Source organism: Taudactylus pleione, unplaced genomic scaffold (assembly GCF_031769625.1).
Source record: "Taudactylus pleione unplaced genomic scaffold, aTauple2 ptg000875l, whole genome shotgun sequence".
In the NCBI taxonomy this organism is placed as follows: domain Eukaryota; kingdom Metazoa; phylum Chordata; class Amphibia; order Anura; family Myobatrachidae; genus Taudactylus; species Taudactylus pleione.
In genome coordinates this window covers 1,138,468-1,158,763 of record NW_028285277.1, presented here as the reverse complement: position 1 = coordinate 1,158,763, position 20,296 = coordinate 1,138,468, and the positions used below count along the sequence as shown (strand labels likewise).

The 20,296-nt window shown below is 48.3% G+C and overlaps 1 protein-coding gene across 3 annotated transcripts in view; it reads left to right on the top strand.

The window, feature by feature from the left end:
* BTBD10 (BTB domain containing 10) overlaps nt 1–20,296 on the top strand; it is a 67,591-nt gene that overhangs the window by 32,712 nt on the left and 14,583 nt on the right. For all 3 annotated transcript variants that reach the window (XM_088458936.1, XM_088458937.1, XM_088458935.1), the window contains exons 4-6: nt 5,613–5,715; nt 9,892–10,012; nt 11,818–12,015. In XM_088458936.1, the coding sequence (XP_088315062.1) occupies nt 5,613–5,715; nt 9,892–10,012; nt 11,818–12,015 (422 nt within the window). The remainder of the gene's footprint in view (nt 1–5,612; nt 5,716–9,891; nt 10,013–11,817; nt 12,016–20,296) is intronic.

Here is a 20,296-nt window from a genome sequence, read left to right as displayed (position 1 = left end):
ACAAAGCGAGGCTTAGCTGGCGGCATCGCTGGGGTCCGGACTGCGATCGACTCACGTTGATGGTAAGGTGATTCCTTGTTGTGGGGAATCGTGCGCTGCAGTCCGGGCCTGCGGTGTAGGATACGCATCGGAGGCTGCTGCGGGTGAGGGACTCGTCAGTGTGTCCGCACTAAGGCGGCCGGGGCCATATCTTCTGTCGCCGGGTATGTGTAGTAGACGCACTAGTAAACATCTGCTACTGTGAGGCCAGCGTGCCCGTGCCGTCAAAATCGCAGTTTAGGCGAGATACAGTAGGTGCTCCCCTGGCCGCTCAACCCCCAACCCAGACGCAACTTCCGGTGTGGATTCCTGCGTCTGGTTTGCTATTTTTGACCACCTCGCATGTGAGATGCTCCCAAGTCCACCTTAGGGGCACTGCTGAAAGCTGTTGGCCTATCTCCCTGTATACCTCACCCCTGGGGCAGCGCTCTACATCCTACCAATACCCCGGTGGGGCTGGCAGTTGATTCAGAGTCCATTTGAATGTATATATGCATTGTATGTGACTTTAATACAAGCTGCTGTATTTATACTGCCTTTTTGTTTTCCAAACTGTCAGATCTATCCATCACTGTGTTTCTCCTCATCCCTCTGTAAAGGTGTGTTGGGTCTTTCATTGGCTTTTAACAAATGTGAAGAGGGTCACATTGCATTTATACCTTATACCTGTTAGGACGGTATAAGTATTTATACCTGTTATACATTGAGGTAAAGGGGAGAAGGATGAGCCTCCGGCCTGTCAGAGCAGGATTTTGTGCAGGATGGTTTGTGTAGTGTCTGTTGTAAACAGTCACCTTTTCTATCAGGTGCACCTGCACCGGCACAAGAACCCCCCTGGGTGGCCTCTTGGTCTCAGGTTTTGTCAAATTTAGTGGACAGAGCTGCAGTGTCACAAGCTCCTGCTATGGTACTGCCTCCTGCTATGGGGTACCCACAGCATTTGCATCCTTCTATGTATATGTCGCCCACGAATCCCTTTTGGTTTGATTCTTCTGATCACTGTAGTCAGAGTATGCTGCAGTCTACAGCCCCTCAGCAGGTAGTGCAGGCAAATAGTCCAGTGGCGGTAAAGCAGGGACATAAAAGAGGTTCTCTTCAGACATTGCCTCAGGATTCTGCCTCTGCCTCCTCATCGCACTCTGATACTCGAGTTCTGGTTCCTACTCAGTGGAAGAAGATCATCAATGCTCTGTGGATGTCCCTCTCTGGCGAGAGCGGTTAGATCTGTCCTAAGTATAGAGGAAGATGAGGTTCCGCCAAAATCTAAGGCTAAAGATTATTTCCCCCAGTTTGATCAACTGACGACTCTCATGTCTGAAGCATAGTGTACTCCAAATAAGCATGTCCATGCTACAAGGAATTTAACCTCTCTGTACCCATTTTCAATTGGTGAATGTAACAAATGGGAAGTTCCTCCAACGGTGGTTGCTCACGTTACTAGATTGATCTGGAGCTCTACATTACCCATTCCTTCTGCATCCTCACTAAAGGAGGTTACAGATAGAAAACTTAAAAATTATTTGAAATCAATGTTTTCATTATCTGGAGCTATTACCAGACCAGCTATGGCAGTGGCCTGGATAGCCAAAGCAATGGAAGAATGGACGAAGGCTCTGGAGAATAGCATGCCTGATGCTAGCAGAGAACAGCTGTCTTATCTGTCAGATGTGAGAGGCAGCTGTTGTATGTTGGGGAAGCAGTTATTGATGCGGGTATCTTGGAACCTGGAAGGCGGATACAGGGTCCAAGAAGGCTCTGGAATCTTTGCCTTTTGTTAGGAAAGTACTGTTTGGGCCAGAACTGGATGACATAGTGGCTTCTCTGGCAACATCTAAATCTGCTGGGTTGCTATCTACGACTACCCCTAGGTATAGGCAGTCGTCGGTTCGGTCCCTTCGCCCACAGAGTAGGGCAAAAGGGGCAGGCTTCCTCTAGACAGGGTAATTCCCACAAGAAACCACAGACCAAGAAATCTTGGTCAACCAGACGTCCAGCTTCTAAACCAGATGGTAAGCCCACTACCTGATGGGATGGGCCTCCCCCTGGGTCTCAGGGTTGGAGGCTGACTTCTATAGTTTTCTCAGGCCTGGAATCAGACAACTATGGATATCTGGTTTCGAGAGGTGGTCTCTCAGGGTTACGCCCTCACATTACTGAGGCATCCCCATCAGAGGTTCGTTGGTACAACCCTTCCTTCAGACCGGTCAGGACTTTGGCCTTCCAGGAGGCTATTGGGCCCTCCTGAGGTCAGGAGTTGTAATCCCCGTTCCTGTGAGGCAACACGGAAGGGGTTATTATTCAAACTTGTTTTTGATTCGGAAATGGGTCACATCGCCCTATTCTGAATCTGAGGTCTCTCAATAAGTTCATCCATGTGCCCAATTTCCATGTGGAAACCCTACGGTCAATTACGCTGGCAATGGAGCCAGGAGATTTCATGGTCTACCTCGACATACAGGATGCGTGTCTACATGTTCCTATTGCGCGATCCCACTTTCAATTACAATTTGAGGCTCTACCCTTCGGTTTGTCCACATCCCCTCGGGTATTTACCAAGATGATGGCGGTCATGATGGCTCATATCAGACGACAAGGAATTTGGGTACTGCCATATTTGGACGACCTCCTGATATTTGCACAATCTCAGGAGCTGTTACAACGTCCTCTCCAAATGACTATTGCCTGCTTACAAGAGCACGGCTAGATAATCAATTAGGAAAAGTCTTCTTTCTCCAACTCAGCAGATGGTGCACTTGGGGGCGCAGCTGGATTCCTTGGGACAAAGGATTCTTCTACCAATGGACAAGATTGCGGCACTACAATCTCGTGTGCAGAGTCTACTCTGCAAGCAGGAAGTGTCAGTTCACTTGGCAATGCAGGTACTGGGCTCCATGATATCCACCTTCGATATGGTGGCTTATGCACAGTTCCACTCCAGGTTCCTGCAACAATGGACTCTGTCTCATTGGGATGGTCAGTATCATCGGGTTAAGTCTCAGATGATCCGCATCTCGCCAGAGGTTCGGCTCTCCTTTGCATGGTGGCTGCAGACGACTCATTTAGACAAGGGTCGCCCGTTATGGGTCCCAGATTGGGTACTCCTCATCACGGATGCAAATCTTCGAGGATGGGGAGCGGTGACAGGTCGTCACGCCTTTCCAGGGAAGGTGGATGGCTCAGGAAGGTCACTTACTGATAAATATTTTGGAGCTTCGTGCAGTGCACAGAGCGCTTATTCTGGCGCAGGACCTCCTTCAGGGCAGGCCTGTCCAGATTCAGTCCGACAACGCGACCACAGTGGCCTATATCAACATCAGGGAGGCACACGAAGTCCAGGAGCCATGAAGGAAGTGGCTGTGGGCAGAATGCCGTCTTCCAGCAATCTCGGCAGTATTCATCCCAGGAGGAGTCCTCAACTGGGAAGTGGACATCCTAAGTCGTCGGGACATACATGCTGAAGAATGGTCTCTTCATCCGGAGGGCTTTCAACTCCTGGTGGACAAGTGGGGACTACCAGACGTAGACCTTATGGCGTCACGTCACAATCACAAGGTCCCCAGGTTTGGGTCCAGAACAATGGATCCCCCAGCTGCCTTCGTGGACGCGCTGGCGTTAAGGTGGGACTTAAGGTTGGCATACCAGTTTCCTCCAAATCTCCCTTCTCCCAAGGGTCGTCGGAAAGTTCAAACAGGAAGGTGGCAGGTTAATACAAATAGCTCCTGCCTGGCCCAGGAGACCTTGGTTCACCGATCTGACATGTCTATCCATAGACGGTCCACTTCCTCTACGGCCGGATTTGCTAGTGCAAGGTCCCTGCCTATATCCGGATTTATCTCTGCTGGCTTTGACGGCATGGCTCTTGAGGCTTCCATCTTAAAGGCCAAAGGTTTCTCTACTTCTGTGATCCAGACGATGCTGAGGGTGAGGAAGCCTGCTTCAGCCCCATCTATCACAGGATTTGGCATTAATTTTTTTGTTTGTGTTCCCACAGAAAATATGACCTTAGGGTTTTCAGGGTCGCCCGAGTTCTTGCTTTTCTTCAAGCTGGGCTAGACATAAGTCTTCATCTGGCTACCTTAAGAGTTCAGGTTTCTGCATTGTCAGTTTGGTTCCAGCGCAGAATTGCCACTCTGCCAGATGTTAGAACATTTTTTCAGTGTGTTCTCCGTCTGCAACCTCTGATTGTCCCTCCGGTGGCACCTTGGGATTATCCTTGGTCCTCAGGGTGCTGCGGGCTCCCCCCTTTGAACTCTTAGACACAGTGGACCTCAAATGGTTGACAGCAAAGACCCTTTTTCTCCTCACTATCTCCTCATCTCGCAGAGTTTATGATTTGGCAGCACTTTCATGTCGCTCCCCATTTTTTTGATTTTCCGTCGGAATAGAGCTGTCCTCCGTACAAGGGCGGGTTTCCTTCCAAAGGTGGTATCCAGTTTTCATATAAATGAAGAGATTGTAGTCCCAGCCTTTCAGTCTTCTGGCCTTTCTGTAGGTGAAGCTTCACTGGATGTGGTTCGAGCTCTTCGTATCTACGTGATCGTACCAGCTCCATCAGAAAATCAGAGGCATTTTTGTGTTATATGGCTTTCATAAACGAGGCTGGCCAGCTAACAAGCAGACTAGCTTGGTGGTTGCATATGACTATTTCTCGTGTGAGCTGATCTCCCTGTTTTGAACACCGTAACAGCACATTCTACTCGGTCTGTGGGACCATCGTGGGCGGTTAGACATGGCGCCTCTGCAGAACAATTAGGCCTTCGGTTCACACTTTTATCAAATTCTATGCACTTGATACTTTTGCCTCCATGGATGCTTCCTTTGGTTGGCGGATTCTCCTCTCTGCTCAGGAGCGTCCCCACCCTTAAGGGAACTGCTTTAGGACTTCCCCCAAGGTAGTTCCTGTGGACCCTATGGACCCTGAAGAAGAAAATTAGTTATGGTATAACATACCTTAGTTAACCTTTTTTTTTTTTTTCTTTAGGTCCATAGGGTCCACAGAGCACCCATCCTGACGCACCTGGCGTCAGTTGGGAATCTGTTCTTTTTCTTTTTGTCACTGATTCCCTCTTCGTTTTTTGAGTGTTTCTCGTGTACATTGTACTTCTCCACTTTCAGTCCCTTGCTGTTAGGATTGTTTACAAACTGAATGCCTGTGACTGGGGACAGGGTATATAGGGAGGCCCTATGCATGCTGGGAGCTTCAAAGCTGTAGCTGTTTGGTGCATTGGATCACTCCAACTACATACCCCAAGGTAGTTCCTGTGGACCCTATGGACCTTGGAGAAAAAGAGTTAACTAAGGTATGTTATACCAGAACTCTGATTTTTTTTTTTTTTTTTTTAAACCAGCTTTAGTGAAATGTTTTAGTATTGTGGTTGCAAACAAGCAGCAAGCTCTCTCCTGCCGTGTACATGGCTCTCTCATTGCTGGGGGCTGTGGTACATGAAGAGTTAATAATGCTGAGTTTCTCTGATCATATTATGTCTGACACCATGCCCTTACGCTATGTATCTCTGTACATTCCGCTTCCTGTGGCCTCACACTGGCTGAAATGTGCCAATCTTGTTATGCAGGATGTTTGGATCTGGCAGAGAGCACAATTTCACACGTCCTAATGACAAGGGAGAGTATGAAGTGGCGGAAGGCATCAGCTGCACTGTGTTCCGGGCCATTCTGGTGAGCTTTTCCTGCCTGCTGGCACAATCAATGTTTTCTCCCAGTATGTGATAGGCTCACCTCCAATAGGACACTATTCCGTCACTTCTGCTAAGTCTCTCTCTCTGTATTATATGGCTACTACCATCTATTACTCATGTACAGTATGTGATAAGCTCACCTCCAATAGGACACTATTCCGTCACTTCTGCTAAGTCTCTCTCTGTATTATATGGCTACTACCATCTATTACTCATCTACAGTATGTGATAGGCTCACCAGTACAGTGGTGTTGGCCGCTTAGCACATGGCTTTTATATCCTGTCCTTACGCAGTACAGTGGTGTTGGCCGCTTAGCACATGGCTTTTATATCCTGTCCTTATATCCTGTCCTTACGCAGTACAGTGGTGTTGGCCTCTTAGCACATGGCTTTTATATCCTGTCCTTACGCAGTACAGTGGTGTTGGCCACTTAGCACATGGCTTTTATATCCTGTCCTTACGCAGTACAGTGGTGTTAGCCACTTAGCACATGGCTTTTATATCCTGTCCTTACGCAGTACAGTGGTGTTGGCCACTTAGCACATGGCTTTTATATCCTGTCCTTACGCAGTACAGTGGTGTTAGCCACTTAGCACATGGCTTTTATATCCTGTCCTTACGCAGTACAGTGGTGTTGGCCACTTAGCACATGGCTTTTATATCCTGTCCTTACGCAGTACAGTGGTGTTGGCCACTTAGCACATGGCTTTTATATCCTGTCCTTACGCAGTACAGTGGTGTTGGCCACTTAGCACATGGCTTTTATATCCTGTCCTTACGCAGTACAGTGGTGTTGGCCACTTAGAACATGGCTTTTATATCCTGTCCTTACGCAGTACAGTGGTGTTGGCCACTTAGCACATGGCTTTTATATCCTGTCCTTACGCAGTACAGTGGTGTTGGCCACTTAGCACATGGCTTTTATATCCTGTCCTTACGCAGTACAGTGGTGTTGGCCACTTAGCACATGGCTTTTATATCCTGTCCTTACGCTGTACAGTGGTGTTGGCCACTTAGCACATGGCTTTTATATCCTGTCCTTACGCAGTACAGTGGTGTTAGCCACTTAGCACATGGCTTTTATATCCTGTCCTTACGCTGTACAGTGGTGTTGGCCACTTAGCACATGGCTTTTATATCCTGTCCTTACGCAGTACAGTGGTGTTGGCCACTTAGCACATGGCTTTTATATCCTGTCCTTACGCAGTACAGTGGTGTTGGCCACTTAGCACATGGCTTTTATATCCTGTCCTTACGCAGTACAGTGGTGTTGGCCACTTAGCACATGGCTTTTATATCCTGTCCTTACGCTGTACAATGGTGTTGGCCACTTAGCACATGGCTTTTATATCCTGTCCTTACGCAGTACAGTGGTGTTAGCCACTTAGCACATGGCTTTTATATCCTGTCCTTACGCAGTACAGTGGTGTTAGCCACTTAGCACATGGCTTTTATATCCTGTCCTTACACTGTACAGTGGTGTTGGCCACTTAGCACATGGCTTTTATATCCTGTCCTTACGCAGTACAGTGGTGTTGGCCACTTAGCACATGGCTTTTATATCCTGTCCTTACGCAGTACAGTGGTGTTGGCCACTTAGCACATGGCTTTTATATCCTGTCCTTACGCAGTACAGTGGTGTTGGCCACTTAGCACATGGCTTTTATATCCTGTCCTTACGCAGTACAGTGGTGTTAGCCACTTAGCACATGGCTTTTATATCCTGTCCTTACGCAGTACAGTGGTGTTAGCCACTTAGCACATGGCTTTTATATCCTGTCCTTACGCTGTACAGTGGTGTTGGCCACTTAGCACATGGCTTTTATATCCTGTCCTTACGCAGTACAGTGGTGTTGGCCACTTAGCACATGGCTTTTATATCCTGTCCTTACGCAGTACAGTGGTGTTGGCCACTTAGCACATGGCTTTTATATCCTGTCCTTACGCAGTACAGTGGTGTTGGCCACTTAGCACATGGCTTTTATATCCTGTCCTTACGCAGTACAGTGGTGTTGGCCACTTAGCACATGGCTTTTATATCCTGTCCTTACGCAGTACAGTGGTGTTGGCCACTTAGCACATGGCTTTTATATCCTGTCCTTACGCAGTACAGTGGTGTTGGCCACTTAGCACATGGCTTTTATATCCTGTCCTTGCGCAGTACAGTGGTGTTGGCCACTTAGCACATGGCTTTTATATCCTGTCCTTACGCAGTACAGTGGTGTTGGCCACTTAGCACATGGCTTTTATATCCTGTCCTTACGCAGTACATTGGTGTTGGCCACTTAGCACATGGCTTTTATATCCTGTCCTTACGCTGTACAGTGGTGTTGGCCACTTAGCACATGGCTTTTATATCCTGTCCTTACGCAGTACAGTGGTGTTGGCCACTTAGCACATGGCTTTTATATCCTGTCCTTACGCAGTACAGTGGTGTTGGCCACTTAGCACATGGCTTTTATATCCTGTCCTTACGCAGTACAGTGGTGTTGGCCACTTAGCACATGGCTTTTATATCCTGTCCTTACGCAGTACATTGGTGTTGGCCACTTAGCACATGGCTTTTATATCCTGTCCTTACGCAGTACAGTGGTGTTGGCCACTTAGCACATGGCTTTTATATCCTGTCCTTACGCAGTACAGTGGTGTTGGCCACTTAGCACATGGCTTTTATATCCTGTCCTACAGTGGAGCTCTATGTTCTCATTTCCGGCAGTTCCTCACCAAATGACTTGAGTGTGTTCCTGGCAGTCTAGTATCACAGGTGGTACTTGGAAGTGTGTTGTGGTGAACAACTCAATGAGATTGTTGGAGAGGGGGAGCTATCATTCCGGACTGAGCGGTAAATTTACTAAGGCTTGGAGAGAGTACCAATCAATCAGCTCCTAATTGTCATTTTTCAACCACAGCCTGTAACATGACTGTTAGGAGCAGATTGTTTGGTACTTTATCTTCCTCTAAGGCTTAGTACATCTCCCTGACTTGGGTGTCACTGTCAGCAGATCCCCCGCTCTGCATTGCTGGGGCCAGTAACCAGTATCTCTGCTGCAGTGGTCACTGTGGAATGGAGTCTGCCAGACGCTCTGTCTGCGTTGTGTTACAGAATTCCTGTAATATGTCATATTATGGGAGTATGTGAGTTTATATACAAGGATCAGCGGCATTGCAGTGTGTGTGTGCCCTGTAGATATGCAGTCACAGTATACACAGGACAGAGGGTCTCTCACACACACACACATGTAACTAGTAAGGATAGTGTACTGTGATTGTGTGCGGCAGATACTAACGTAGGCTTATTTCAGGGCTGAGCATGTAAAGTGTCCTGTCTGTGAGTATTGGGCCAGATAGAACGAATGCACTCCTCCTCCTTTCCTGGGGCGGGTTAGTACAGTGGAGCTCCATGCCTTATCGTGGGGCCTGACCCATGGATCATTATGATCCCGCAGCCTGCAGAGCCTCTGCCCAGTGTAATTGCCTGGTGTCTGTATCATTGGCATGGCAACGTCACAACCAGGAAAATGTCCAGTATGTTCTGTGATGTATTTATTAATGGTTAGTAACAGTATAGAGGGGAATACCGGGGAAGAAGGGTAATACAAATACAGAATTGCTAGCACTGCTATGAAAGGGTTACTGTAAACCCGCTGCATACCTGCATAGCATTGTGCTGCGAATGCAAACTTCTATTTATACCTGGCTTTACCATCAGGGTACAAGTCCCTGGCTCACATAGACAAGCATTGTCCGTCTTTTACCCCCTCAGTAATGTGCCCTCTGTCCATGGTAGATCCTCAGAGGCTGCTATCTGGGGCTCTTACTCCTCTGTTTAACGCTGATTTCCCAGTAATTACAGAGGTGGAGATGGAGCGAGAGGCATTTGGCCAGGGCTGGGAGTGATACTGAGCTGCACAGTGCGCCCCCTAGTTCCTTTATATAGTAGTGCGGCTTACTAAGCCATGGCTGTGATCTATAAAACGTGGCGTGTAAATGCTCCCAGAATGCATTGCTTTTGATAATGAAGGACTTAATGCTCTGACTAGTCGGCCCTCAAACCTTACCCATAACATGTATGTTCTGCGTGCGTCTCGCAGTTTTGCGGTTTGTGACTTCTCACTGGTTTCTGTTTTTTGTAACTTTGTTTTTGTAATTTATAAGGATTACTACAAGACCGGGATAATTCGTTGCCCAGATGGAATCTCTATCCCCGAGCTAAGAGAAGCGTGTGATTATCTTTGTATCTCTTTTGAATATAGCACTATCAAATGTAGAGACCTCAGTAAGTATCCCAGGGGACCTCCGGTGTCTGTCGTCTTTCATTTCATAACCCACCTTATTACCACTTACCTCTCTGAGCAGATAAATGATGCAGTCACCAGTCCTGGCAGTCAGAGTGTCGCTGTCTGTCTGTCTGTACACACAGGAATGGCACCGCTCAGGGGTAGGACACAGGCTACAAACACTGTCAGGAAGAGGAAACTTGCTGGTGGGATGGTGTAAAGTTGTTGCTTTCATATATACACTGAGATACAATAAAAATACAATCTGCGTTGTTTCCGAAAAACGCCACTGCCCTAGAATACGATAAAGACCACGCATGCACTTTACACATGTAAGAGGCCGGCAGAGCTTTTTACAAGCCATCTTCCCTTTGGGCTCAGTACATTCCCCCCTGTACCTATTTTCTAGCATCTACCTTGTTCAAATGCTCACTCATCAGTCCTCCTCCTGTAGTGCAGTGTACATCTAGGTATCTCTGTGTCTCTCCTCCTCCTGGAGTGCAGTGTACATCTAGATATCTCTGTGTCTCCTCCTCCTGGAGTGCAGTGTACATCTAGATATCTCTGTGTCTCTCCTCCTCCTGGAGTGCAGTGTACATCTAGATATCTCTGTGTCTCTCCTCCTCCTGGAGTGCAGTGTACATCTAGATATCTCTGTGTCTCTCCTCCTGGAGTGCAGTGTACATCTAGATATCTCTGTGTCTCTCCTCCTCCTGGAGTGCAGTGTACATCTAGATATCTCTGTGTCTCTCCTCCTCCTGGAGTGCAGTGTACATCTAGATATCTCTGTGTCTCTCCTCCTCCTGGAGTGCAGTGTACATCTAGATATCTCTGTGTCTCCTCCTCCTGGAGTGCAGTGTACATCTAGATCTCTCTGTGTCTCTCCTCCTCCTGGAGTGCAGTGTACATCTAGATATCTCTGTGTCTCTCCTCCTCCTGGAGTGCAGTGTACATCTAGATATCTCTGTGTCTCTCCAACCCCCCGCCTCCTCTCTCCCTGTCTGTGCTTGCCACCCGCCCCCTCTCCGCCCCCCTCCCCCCCTCTCCTCTCTCCCTGTCTGTGCTTGCCACCGCACCCCTAATCTCTCCCCCCCTCCCCCCTCTCCTCTCTCCCTGTCTGTGCTTGCCATCCGCCCCCCTCTCTCCCCCCCTCTCCTCTGTCCCTGTCTGTGCTTGCCACCCGCCCCCCCCCTCCCCCCCTCCCCCCCTCCTCTCTCCCTGTGTGTGCTTGCCACCCGCCCCCCTCTCCCCCCCCCCCTCTCCTTTGGCCTGTGTGTGCTTGCCACTGCACCCCCCCTCTCTCCCCCCCTCTCCTCTGTCCCTGTCTGTGCTTGAACCCCCCTCCTTTCTCCCTGTGTGCGCATGCCACCGCACCCCTAATCTCTCTCCCCCCTCCCCTCTCCTCTCTCACTGTCTGTGTTTCACGTTTCATTTGACCTTTTGTGTCCATTTCTTTTTCTTGACCAAACTCTTCTGTATAAATCCGCACCATGTAGGCGTTCCAGGAGGTTCTGCCTCATCACTAATGTAGTACCTAGTGAGGAACACCATCCCACACAGCGGAAGTAAGCTATAACAGCCCTGGGGTCACATGGGGGTTATTTTCCCCTTCTGGAATTGGTGTGGAAACCCTGCAGTATTACAACATTGAATTTAAAATCTAGATGGAGAAATGATGATGATACTAGTACAGTTGAGGTTACCGAGTGTTCTAGCCCTGAGCGTCTTGCGGTTCCTGGTCGCCTCAGGCTTTGTTGCATTATACCGTCTGTTACCCATAACTCCCCTTTGTCTGCTTTCCTAGGTGCTCTTATGCATGAATTGTCCAATGATGGTGCCCGGAGACAGTTTGAGTTCTATTTGGAGGAGATGATTCTGCCCCTGATGGTCGCCAGTGCTCAGAGTGGGGAGCGGGAGTGCCATATTGTGGTCCTAACTGATGATGATGTGGTAGACTGGGATGAGGAATATCCTCCACAGATGGGAGAAGAATATTCTCAGAGTATGTATCTTCCTCTGTCGTAATCGTACTGTTGTGCCGGTATCTGCTAGTGGATACGTGCTAAACGCTGATATACAGATACGTGCTCCCAATGCCGCTGTGTATCTTCCTCTATACCTATCCCATGGCTGCTGTATACTAAGGATGATGTACAGATACGTGCTCCCAATGCCGCTGTGTATCTTCCTCTGTACCTATCCCATGGCTGCTGTATACTAAGGATGATGTACAGATACGTACTCCCAATGCCGCTGTGTATCTTCCTCTGTACCTATCCCATGGCTGCTGTATACTAAGGATGATGTACAGATACGTGCTCCCAATGCCGCTGTGTATCTTCCTCTATACCTATCCCATGGCTGCTGTACACTAAGGATGATGTAGAGATACGTGCTCCCAATGCCGCTGTGTATCTTCCTCTATACCTATCCCATGGCTGCTGTATACTAAGGATGATGTACAGATACGTGCTCCCAATGCCGCTGTGTCACTTTGGAAACTAATGGGACCAGTGTTCTCCCAATGTACATTACATCCTTTTCCCCTATTTGTGTTTCTTCCAAGCAGCCTTCAGTACAACCCACCTTTTATTTCTCTCTCCCTCTCTCTAGATCTATATATATATATATTTTTATTATGCTGTGCCCCTATATGTGTATATAACTAGAATACGCTGTGCCCCTATATGTGTATATAACTAGATTACCCTGTGCCCCTATATGTGTATATAACTAGAATACGCTGTGCCCCTATATGTGTATATAACTAGAATACACTGTGCCCCTATATGTGTATATAACTAGAATACGCTGTGCCCCTATATGTGTATATAACTAGAATACGCTGTGCCCCTATATGTGTATATAACTAGATTACGCTGTGCCCCTATATGTGTATATAACTAGATTACCCTGTGCCCCTATATGTGTATATAACTAGAATACGCTGTGCCCCTATATGTGTATATAACTAGAATACGCTGTGCCCCTATATGTGTATATAACTAGAATACGCTGTGCCCCTATATGTGTATATAACTAGATTACGCTGTGCCCCTATATGTGTATATAACTAGAATACGCTGTGCCCCTATATGTGTATATAACTAGATTACGCTGTGCCCCTATATGTGTATATAACTAGAATACGCTGTGCCCCTATATGTGTATATAACTAGATTACGCTGTGCCCCTATATGTGTATATAACTAGAATACGCTGTGCCCCTATATGTGTATATAACTAGAATACGCTGTGCCCCTATATGTGTATATAACTAGATTACCCTGTGCCCCTATATGTGTATATAACTAGAATACGCTGTGCCCCTATATGTGTATATAACTAGAATACACTGTGCCCCTATATGTGTATATAACTAGAATACGCTGTGCCCCTATATGTGTATATAACTAGAATACGCTGTGCCCCTATATGTGTATATAACTAGATTACGCTGTGCCCCTATATGTGTATATAACTAGATTACCCTGTGCCCCTATATGTGTATATAACTAGAATACGCTGTGCCCCTATATGTGTATATAACTAGAATACGCTGTGCCCCTATATGTGTATATAACTAGAATACGCTGTGCCCCTATATGTGTATATAACTAGATTACGCTGTGCCCCTATATGTGTATATAACTAGAATACGCTGTGCCCCTATATGTGTATATAACTAGAATACGCTGTGCCCCTATATGTGTATATAACTAGAATACGCTGTGCCCCTATATGTGTATATAACTAGAATACGCTGTGCCCCTATATGTGTATATAACTAGATTACGCTGTGCCCCTATATGTGTATATAACTAGATTACGCTGTGCCCCTATATGTGTATATAACTAGAATACGCTGTGCCCCTATATGTGTATATAACTAGAATACGCTGTGCCCCTATATGTGTATATAACTAGAATACGCTGTGCCCCTATATGTGTATATAACTAGAATACGCTGTGCCCCTATATGTGTATATAACTAGATTACGCTGTGCCCCTATATGTGTATATAACTAGAATACGCTGTGCCCCTATATGTGTATATAACTAGAATACGCTGTGCCCCTATATGTGTATATAACTAGAATACGCTGTGCCCCTATATGTGTATATAACTAGAATACGCTGTGCCCCTATATGTGTATATAACTAGAATACGCTGTGCCCCTATATGTGTATATAACTAGAATACGCTGTGCCCCTATATGTGTATATAACTAGAATACGCTGTGCCCCTATATGTGTATATAACTAGATTACGCTGTGCCCCTATATGTGTATATAACTAGATTACGCTGTGCCCCTATATGTGTATATAACTAGATTACGCTGTGCCCCTATATGTGTATTTCTACTTCAGGGTCCATAGGGGGTCCACAGGGTTGACCTTGGGGTATAGGTTGGGAACCAAATCCGGGCACCACGCAGTTAAAGCTTTTAGCTCCCAGGATGCACTGGGTCCACTCTCCCTATAACCCCACCCCCAAGCCAGAGGCACCTCAGTTTAAGTTGGTGCCCGGCCGGAGTCGGGTCACCGTTAGCGCAGGGGGAGCTGATTAGCAGCCCCTAAGCTTATTTTATTTTTTTAGGGACAAAGTTTTTTCCATGGACTTTGGACTCTTCAGAGCGGCAGCGTCGGACTGTCCATAGGACGTCTAAGCTGCCGCTCCGTCACCCCGCTGGCGCTGAGACGCCAGTACAGATCTGGGGATCTCAGCGGGACCCCAGAGTCTGTACTAGCCGGACTCTGCGGGCGCCCAGGACTGCTGCCGGATCCACGGGGAGCAGGTAAGGTCGCGGATCACCGCTTGCGGTGATCCGCGCATTTCAAATGCAGTCCTGTGCCTCCGGTCTCAGGGGACAGACCGGAGGCGCCGGCAGTGGCGGCGGGCCCCCCATACCCCGTGTGTCCACTAGACCACCAGGGACTTAACGATCGGTGCAGGGAGCCGGCGTCCCGGGGGTTAATAGCCGGCCAGGGGAGGCAGCCTTCCCTGTTACAGCGGCTCCTCCCCTCAGCTCAGCGCGCCTTTCAGTATCCATAGTCTGGCGTCGCTGAGCTGCTTCCTCCGCGGGCCACGCTTCTTCTGATGTCTCCAGCGGCCATTTTATCTCTGTGGTGCAGCAGAAATCTCTCAGGATGGCTGTGAGTCCAGTCCCCCTGCGTACATCACCATCAGGTCAGTGTACACAGCGCTGTAGCCTTCCCAGACACTGAATCTGGGCAGTTGAATGCAGTGTAATAGTGCAGTATATTATATGACATATATATGTATATATGTGTATATCTGCATGGTATGTGACTTATGCTAGTGCTGACTGTACTTTATTCTCTCACCTGTCAGTGTATATCTATCCCTTTTCTTTATCTGCCCTAATACAGCTGTACTTAGGGTGGTTCTGAGACCTCACATTTATATACTTGTTAATATTTGTGTGGTTTGTCACATACTGTTGCGTGCTGCACGTTGCCATATTTTAGATGGAACTGTGTGTTGCATACGCTGAAAATGGGTCCCTGCAGCTAATTTTTGGCATCAGTCAGGACCAGTATAGTGCTGCTTAATATTTCCGCCAAGATTGGTCAGATATGTCTGACCAGGAGATAGAGCGTTATACTGCACCCATTTTTACTATCCTGCAAGTCATGTGCTGCAGGTGTTAGTGCGGAGGATTTGACTCATAAAGGGTTCTGTAGGTGGCGTCATCTGGTGCCGGCCCCCTTTCACGACCCCCTTGGGCGGTTTGTTTTCTCGGGATCCTCTCAATTGCGGATCGCCGGGCGGGCCCCATTGTTGTACCTCACTTGGGGTTACTTCACCATACTGCCCTTTTCATCTCAGGGTATCTCGCAGCTTCTTGCACTCTTCCCCTGTGACACAGACTACCGCTCCCTGCAGGGGTTTTTCGCAGTATATGAATTCCCCCTGGTGCCACAATAGTCTGTCATTCCCCTTGCAGGGATTACCACAACAGCCACCCTGGGTGGATGTCGTTTTCTACGAAACGCTAATTGGCGTGGTTGACGCCCTGTGGTTACTTCCCAGTTGGCTCTGCCGTGAACTGGGTACTGTTCGGGGCTCTTTCCCTCTTACACGGGGGGAAGCCTATTTCAGGTATTATTATCCCTGCTTTAGGGCTGGTAGCAGGTCCATTCTGGTTAGAGTGAATGTTGACCTGCACCTGTATCATACACCCTCAGTATTGCGTGCCTTCGGGTTACCTGTTGCTGACTAGCGGGTGGATCGCATAGCGGGACTCTGGCTGTTGCCAGATAGGAGGTGTTACAACAGTGTTTGGCCTCCTGTCCCAAATTCCCTGAGGGTCATCACGAGCCCCTCCTGGGGGGGATGGGCGTGTTACTCGTCTGATTACAGACGTTACTACGCCTCCCATTCCTGCGTGGTCGGATTCTTCGGATCCGTAGGTGGTAACTCTGCCTGAAATCAGTATACTTGCTTTCAGGAGTTGTTACCCATCCTACCATGGCTATAGCATGGTTGGTTAATACTATTGCATATTGGGTTGATGCATTTGTAACGTTTTTTCCCCTCCAACACGTCGGGGGTTCAAATGTATTTGGTCGCTCACGTAATATATGCTGTTGTCATAGGTGGAAATGCATATATTGGATACCAGTCTCCTAACTTTCAGAGTTCCGGCTGCGACTGTATCCTCCGTAATACCCTATGGCTGCGCTCTGGGAATGCAGAGGTGCAGATACCATCTTTAGGGTTGATATTGTTTGGTCCTGACCTTGACAAGATTGTAGTAACATTGGCAGTATTACTAACGACAAGTTTACCGCTTTCAGCTATGCCCACTACAAGGCCTCAGACTAAGTCTGTTAAGTCTTTTTTGTCCTCTGGGTCAGCCTAAAGGTCTGTTTCTTCATAGACTGTCGGCATCTACAAGGGCCGACATATCCAGTACCGAGCAGGCCTGGACTGCCAGCCGATCCTGCTTCTGAACCTACGGATATCTCTTCAGTCTGACGGGACAGGCCTACAACTGGGAGATACCGATTTTCTCAGTTCGCCCGGTATTAGTGTCAAGTTGCCGCGGCTACGTGGGTAGGAGGGTACGCCCTCTTTACAAGGGCCTTACAGATCCAGAAAGCTATGCAGTTGTTGCGGTAAGCGGAGCTAATTAGGCCATCCCCACTATCTCAGTGAGGGACTGGTTGTTCTGTTTTCTTTCTGGTGCGGTGGCTGAATGGTCCTCTTTGGCCTATTCTCTGTCTCAATTCCCTGAACCAGTTCCTAAAGCTACCTGGGCTCAGGAGGAAATCCCTATGCTCCATCATACGATGTTTGGAACCTGGGGACTTTAGGGTATCACTGGATATACAGGACGCGTGCCTACGGGTACTTACAGAGACCTTTCCTCAGCATGGGCTGAGGTTTGCTGTATCACAGCAACACTTACAATTTTTCGGGCTCTGCCTGTTGGGACTGTCCTCAGCCCCACAGGGGTTTACCAGCGTTTTGGATTTTCTGACAGTTCTTCTGTTCAGTATATCCCAATGCTCCTGTACCTGGACGGCCTCCTGCTCTTAGCGGGATCACCGGGGTACTTTACGGCCAGGTCAGGATGACTGTGGCTTCTTCAGGGTGCAGACGTTTAATCAACCGGGAAAAAGTCCTCCCTGCATCCCTCTCTGGGTATTCTTCATCTAGGATCCCTGCTGGATTCTCAGAATCTGAGAATTCTTCTGGCGTAAGACGGAATCTCCTCTCTTCCATTAGGAGTACATGGTTGTCTGCGCAGTCGACAGATGTCTTTACACTCTGGGATGCATGGTGGAATGGGCTCAGTTCCATTCCAGGCCTTTCCATAATTGGCTCATCTCCAGATGGAATGAGTTTTTTCTGTCGGATAACTGTTCAAACGATGATGCTCTCTCCGGAGGCAAGTCGGTCCCTGTCCGGGTGGCTATGGCCATCTCGTCCAGGGTTTTCTTTGCTATGGACAGTGTCTGGATCGAATCCTTTTCAGTGCAGTTGGACGTCTGTCGATTCCACCCTGTCAATTAACTTACTCTGGCATAACTCTTGTTTCCCGGTGAACCTGAAAAGGTTCAGTCCGACAGGGTCAGGACAGTGGCTTCCTTTTTAGCAACACTGTTCGTTGGGTGGCAATGACAGGTATGTCACATATTCGGACATAGTCCGAGGGTCTCCTCCCGACCATCTCGGCAGCGTTCATTTCAGGAGCTCTCCATTGGGAAGCGGGAGTCCTCAGCCGTCACGACGTGCATCCCGGGGACTAGTCTCTTCCCCAAGAGAGGTTTCATCTCCTGGTGAGCAGGGGGGGCCCCCCTGAGGTGACCCTCATGGCCTTCTGACTTTATCACACTATGGTGTTACAGTTCAGCTCTGGGGATTCTGAAGCAAACTTCAGCGACTCTTTGTCGGTGAAGTGGTCCTTCCACTTTGTGTACCTGTGTTCTCCGGTCTCCCTTCTTCCTCGAGGTCTTTGGAAGTGTTTTCAATCGAGACGGAGATGCTTTCCTGCTGGTGGCTCCTGATTGCCCCAGATGTCAGGGGTACTTGGATCTTCGGAGTCTCTACATCGATACTCCATCCCTGATGCTTCACTGCCCGGACCTGTTGTCTCAGGGTCCTTGGTTTTGCCTTGGACCTGGGTCGTTTGTCTTTGACTGTGTCCTTACAGTGGTCTTACGGCTTCCCTGGCTTTGTCATCGTTGGAATGATTAGAGCACATGGATCAGCTTTTGCTGGGACCTACCACAAACTGTGGCAGCCATAAATCTTATGGTATTGTACCTGTCGATACAATCCTCCGGTGTCCAGGATTTCCAGATATTCTGGCATTCCTTCCGGCTGGCTTGGGTTTCACACTTGGCCTGGTCTTCCTGACAGTGCGGATCTCTACACTGTCAGTATGGTTAAGATATGGAATTGCTTCACTCTGGTATCCAGTTCATCCTTTGGAGTGTTTTCTTGATTATGCCTCCATTTGTCCTCCCTAGGGACTCCTTGGGAGTAAGTAGTGGTTCTTCGTTACCTCCGGGGACAGTCAATGGAACCGCTGGTTGTGATAGCCATTACATGGTCTATTGCTTAGGCTCTCTCTTTCTCCCAGGGTGTTTATATCAACCAGGAGAGTGTCTGAATGGGGAGCGTTCTCATGTGGCTCCCTCTTCTGGAGGGCATCATGTCAGGGTGGGAGTTGCTCTCGCCCTGTGTTTCTTCTTAGTGGTTTTCAGGTTCCATATTATTCTGGAACTTATGGTACGGCCATTCTGTCCCCAGTCCTCTCGGCTGGTGTGGCCTCATTGACTGTGGTCTGGCCTCTTTGGATTTATGTGATCCGTTCAGGTTCCTTACGGAAATCGGACTCCTTATTGGTGGTCTGAGATTTCTGGTTTTCACAGGAAAGGATGGCCGGCCTATAACCAAATGTTGGCTTGGATGGCCTCGTAGGTCTTCCTCAGGGGCCTACCCATGGGTAGGCCTTCCTGTTGTTGATGCTTGTTTTTTCTCGGGCCATGTGACCCTCGTGTGCGGCTCGCTGTGGCGCCTCGGCTGTTTTGCCTTACTAGGTGGCCACGTGGTCTTCTGTCCACACCTTTTTAAGGTTCTAGGCATTGGTTTCCTTTGCCTCTCAGGATGCTTCCTTTTTGGCGACGGATTCTCCTCTCAGCACAGGAGCGTCCCCACCCTTGGTTGAACTGCTTTGGGACATCCCCAAGGTCAACCCTGTGGACCCCCTATGGACCCTGAAGTAGAAAACAAGAGATATGGTAAGAACTTACCTTTGTTATCTCTGTTTCTACGAAGTCCATAGGGTCCACAGGGCGCCCGCCCTGACGCACCTGGCTTCATATGGGCTGTGTGGCTGGTCACCGGTTTTCCGTCTCCCATTTCGGTGAGTATGGTTATTGAGTGTTCCAGTTTTCTCTCTCTTTTTCTCTCCTCCTCCGGCCTTTGGCTACTTACAGACTGAGGTGCCTCTGGCTTGGGGGTGGGGTTATAGGGAGAGTGGACCCAGTGCATCCTGGGAGCTAAAAGCTTTAACTGCGTGGTGCCCGGATTTGGTTCCCAACCTATACCCCAAGGTCAACCCTGTGGACCCTATGGACTTCGTAGAAACAGAGATAACAAAGGTAAGTTCTTACCATATCTCTTGTTATAACTAGATTACGCTGTGCCCCTATATGTGTATATAACTAGAATACGCTGTGCCCCTATATGTGTATATAACTAGAATACGCTGTGCCCCTATATGTGTATATAACTAGAATA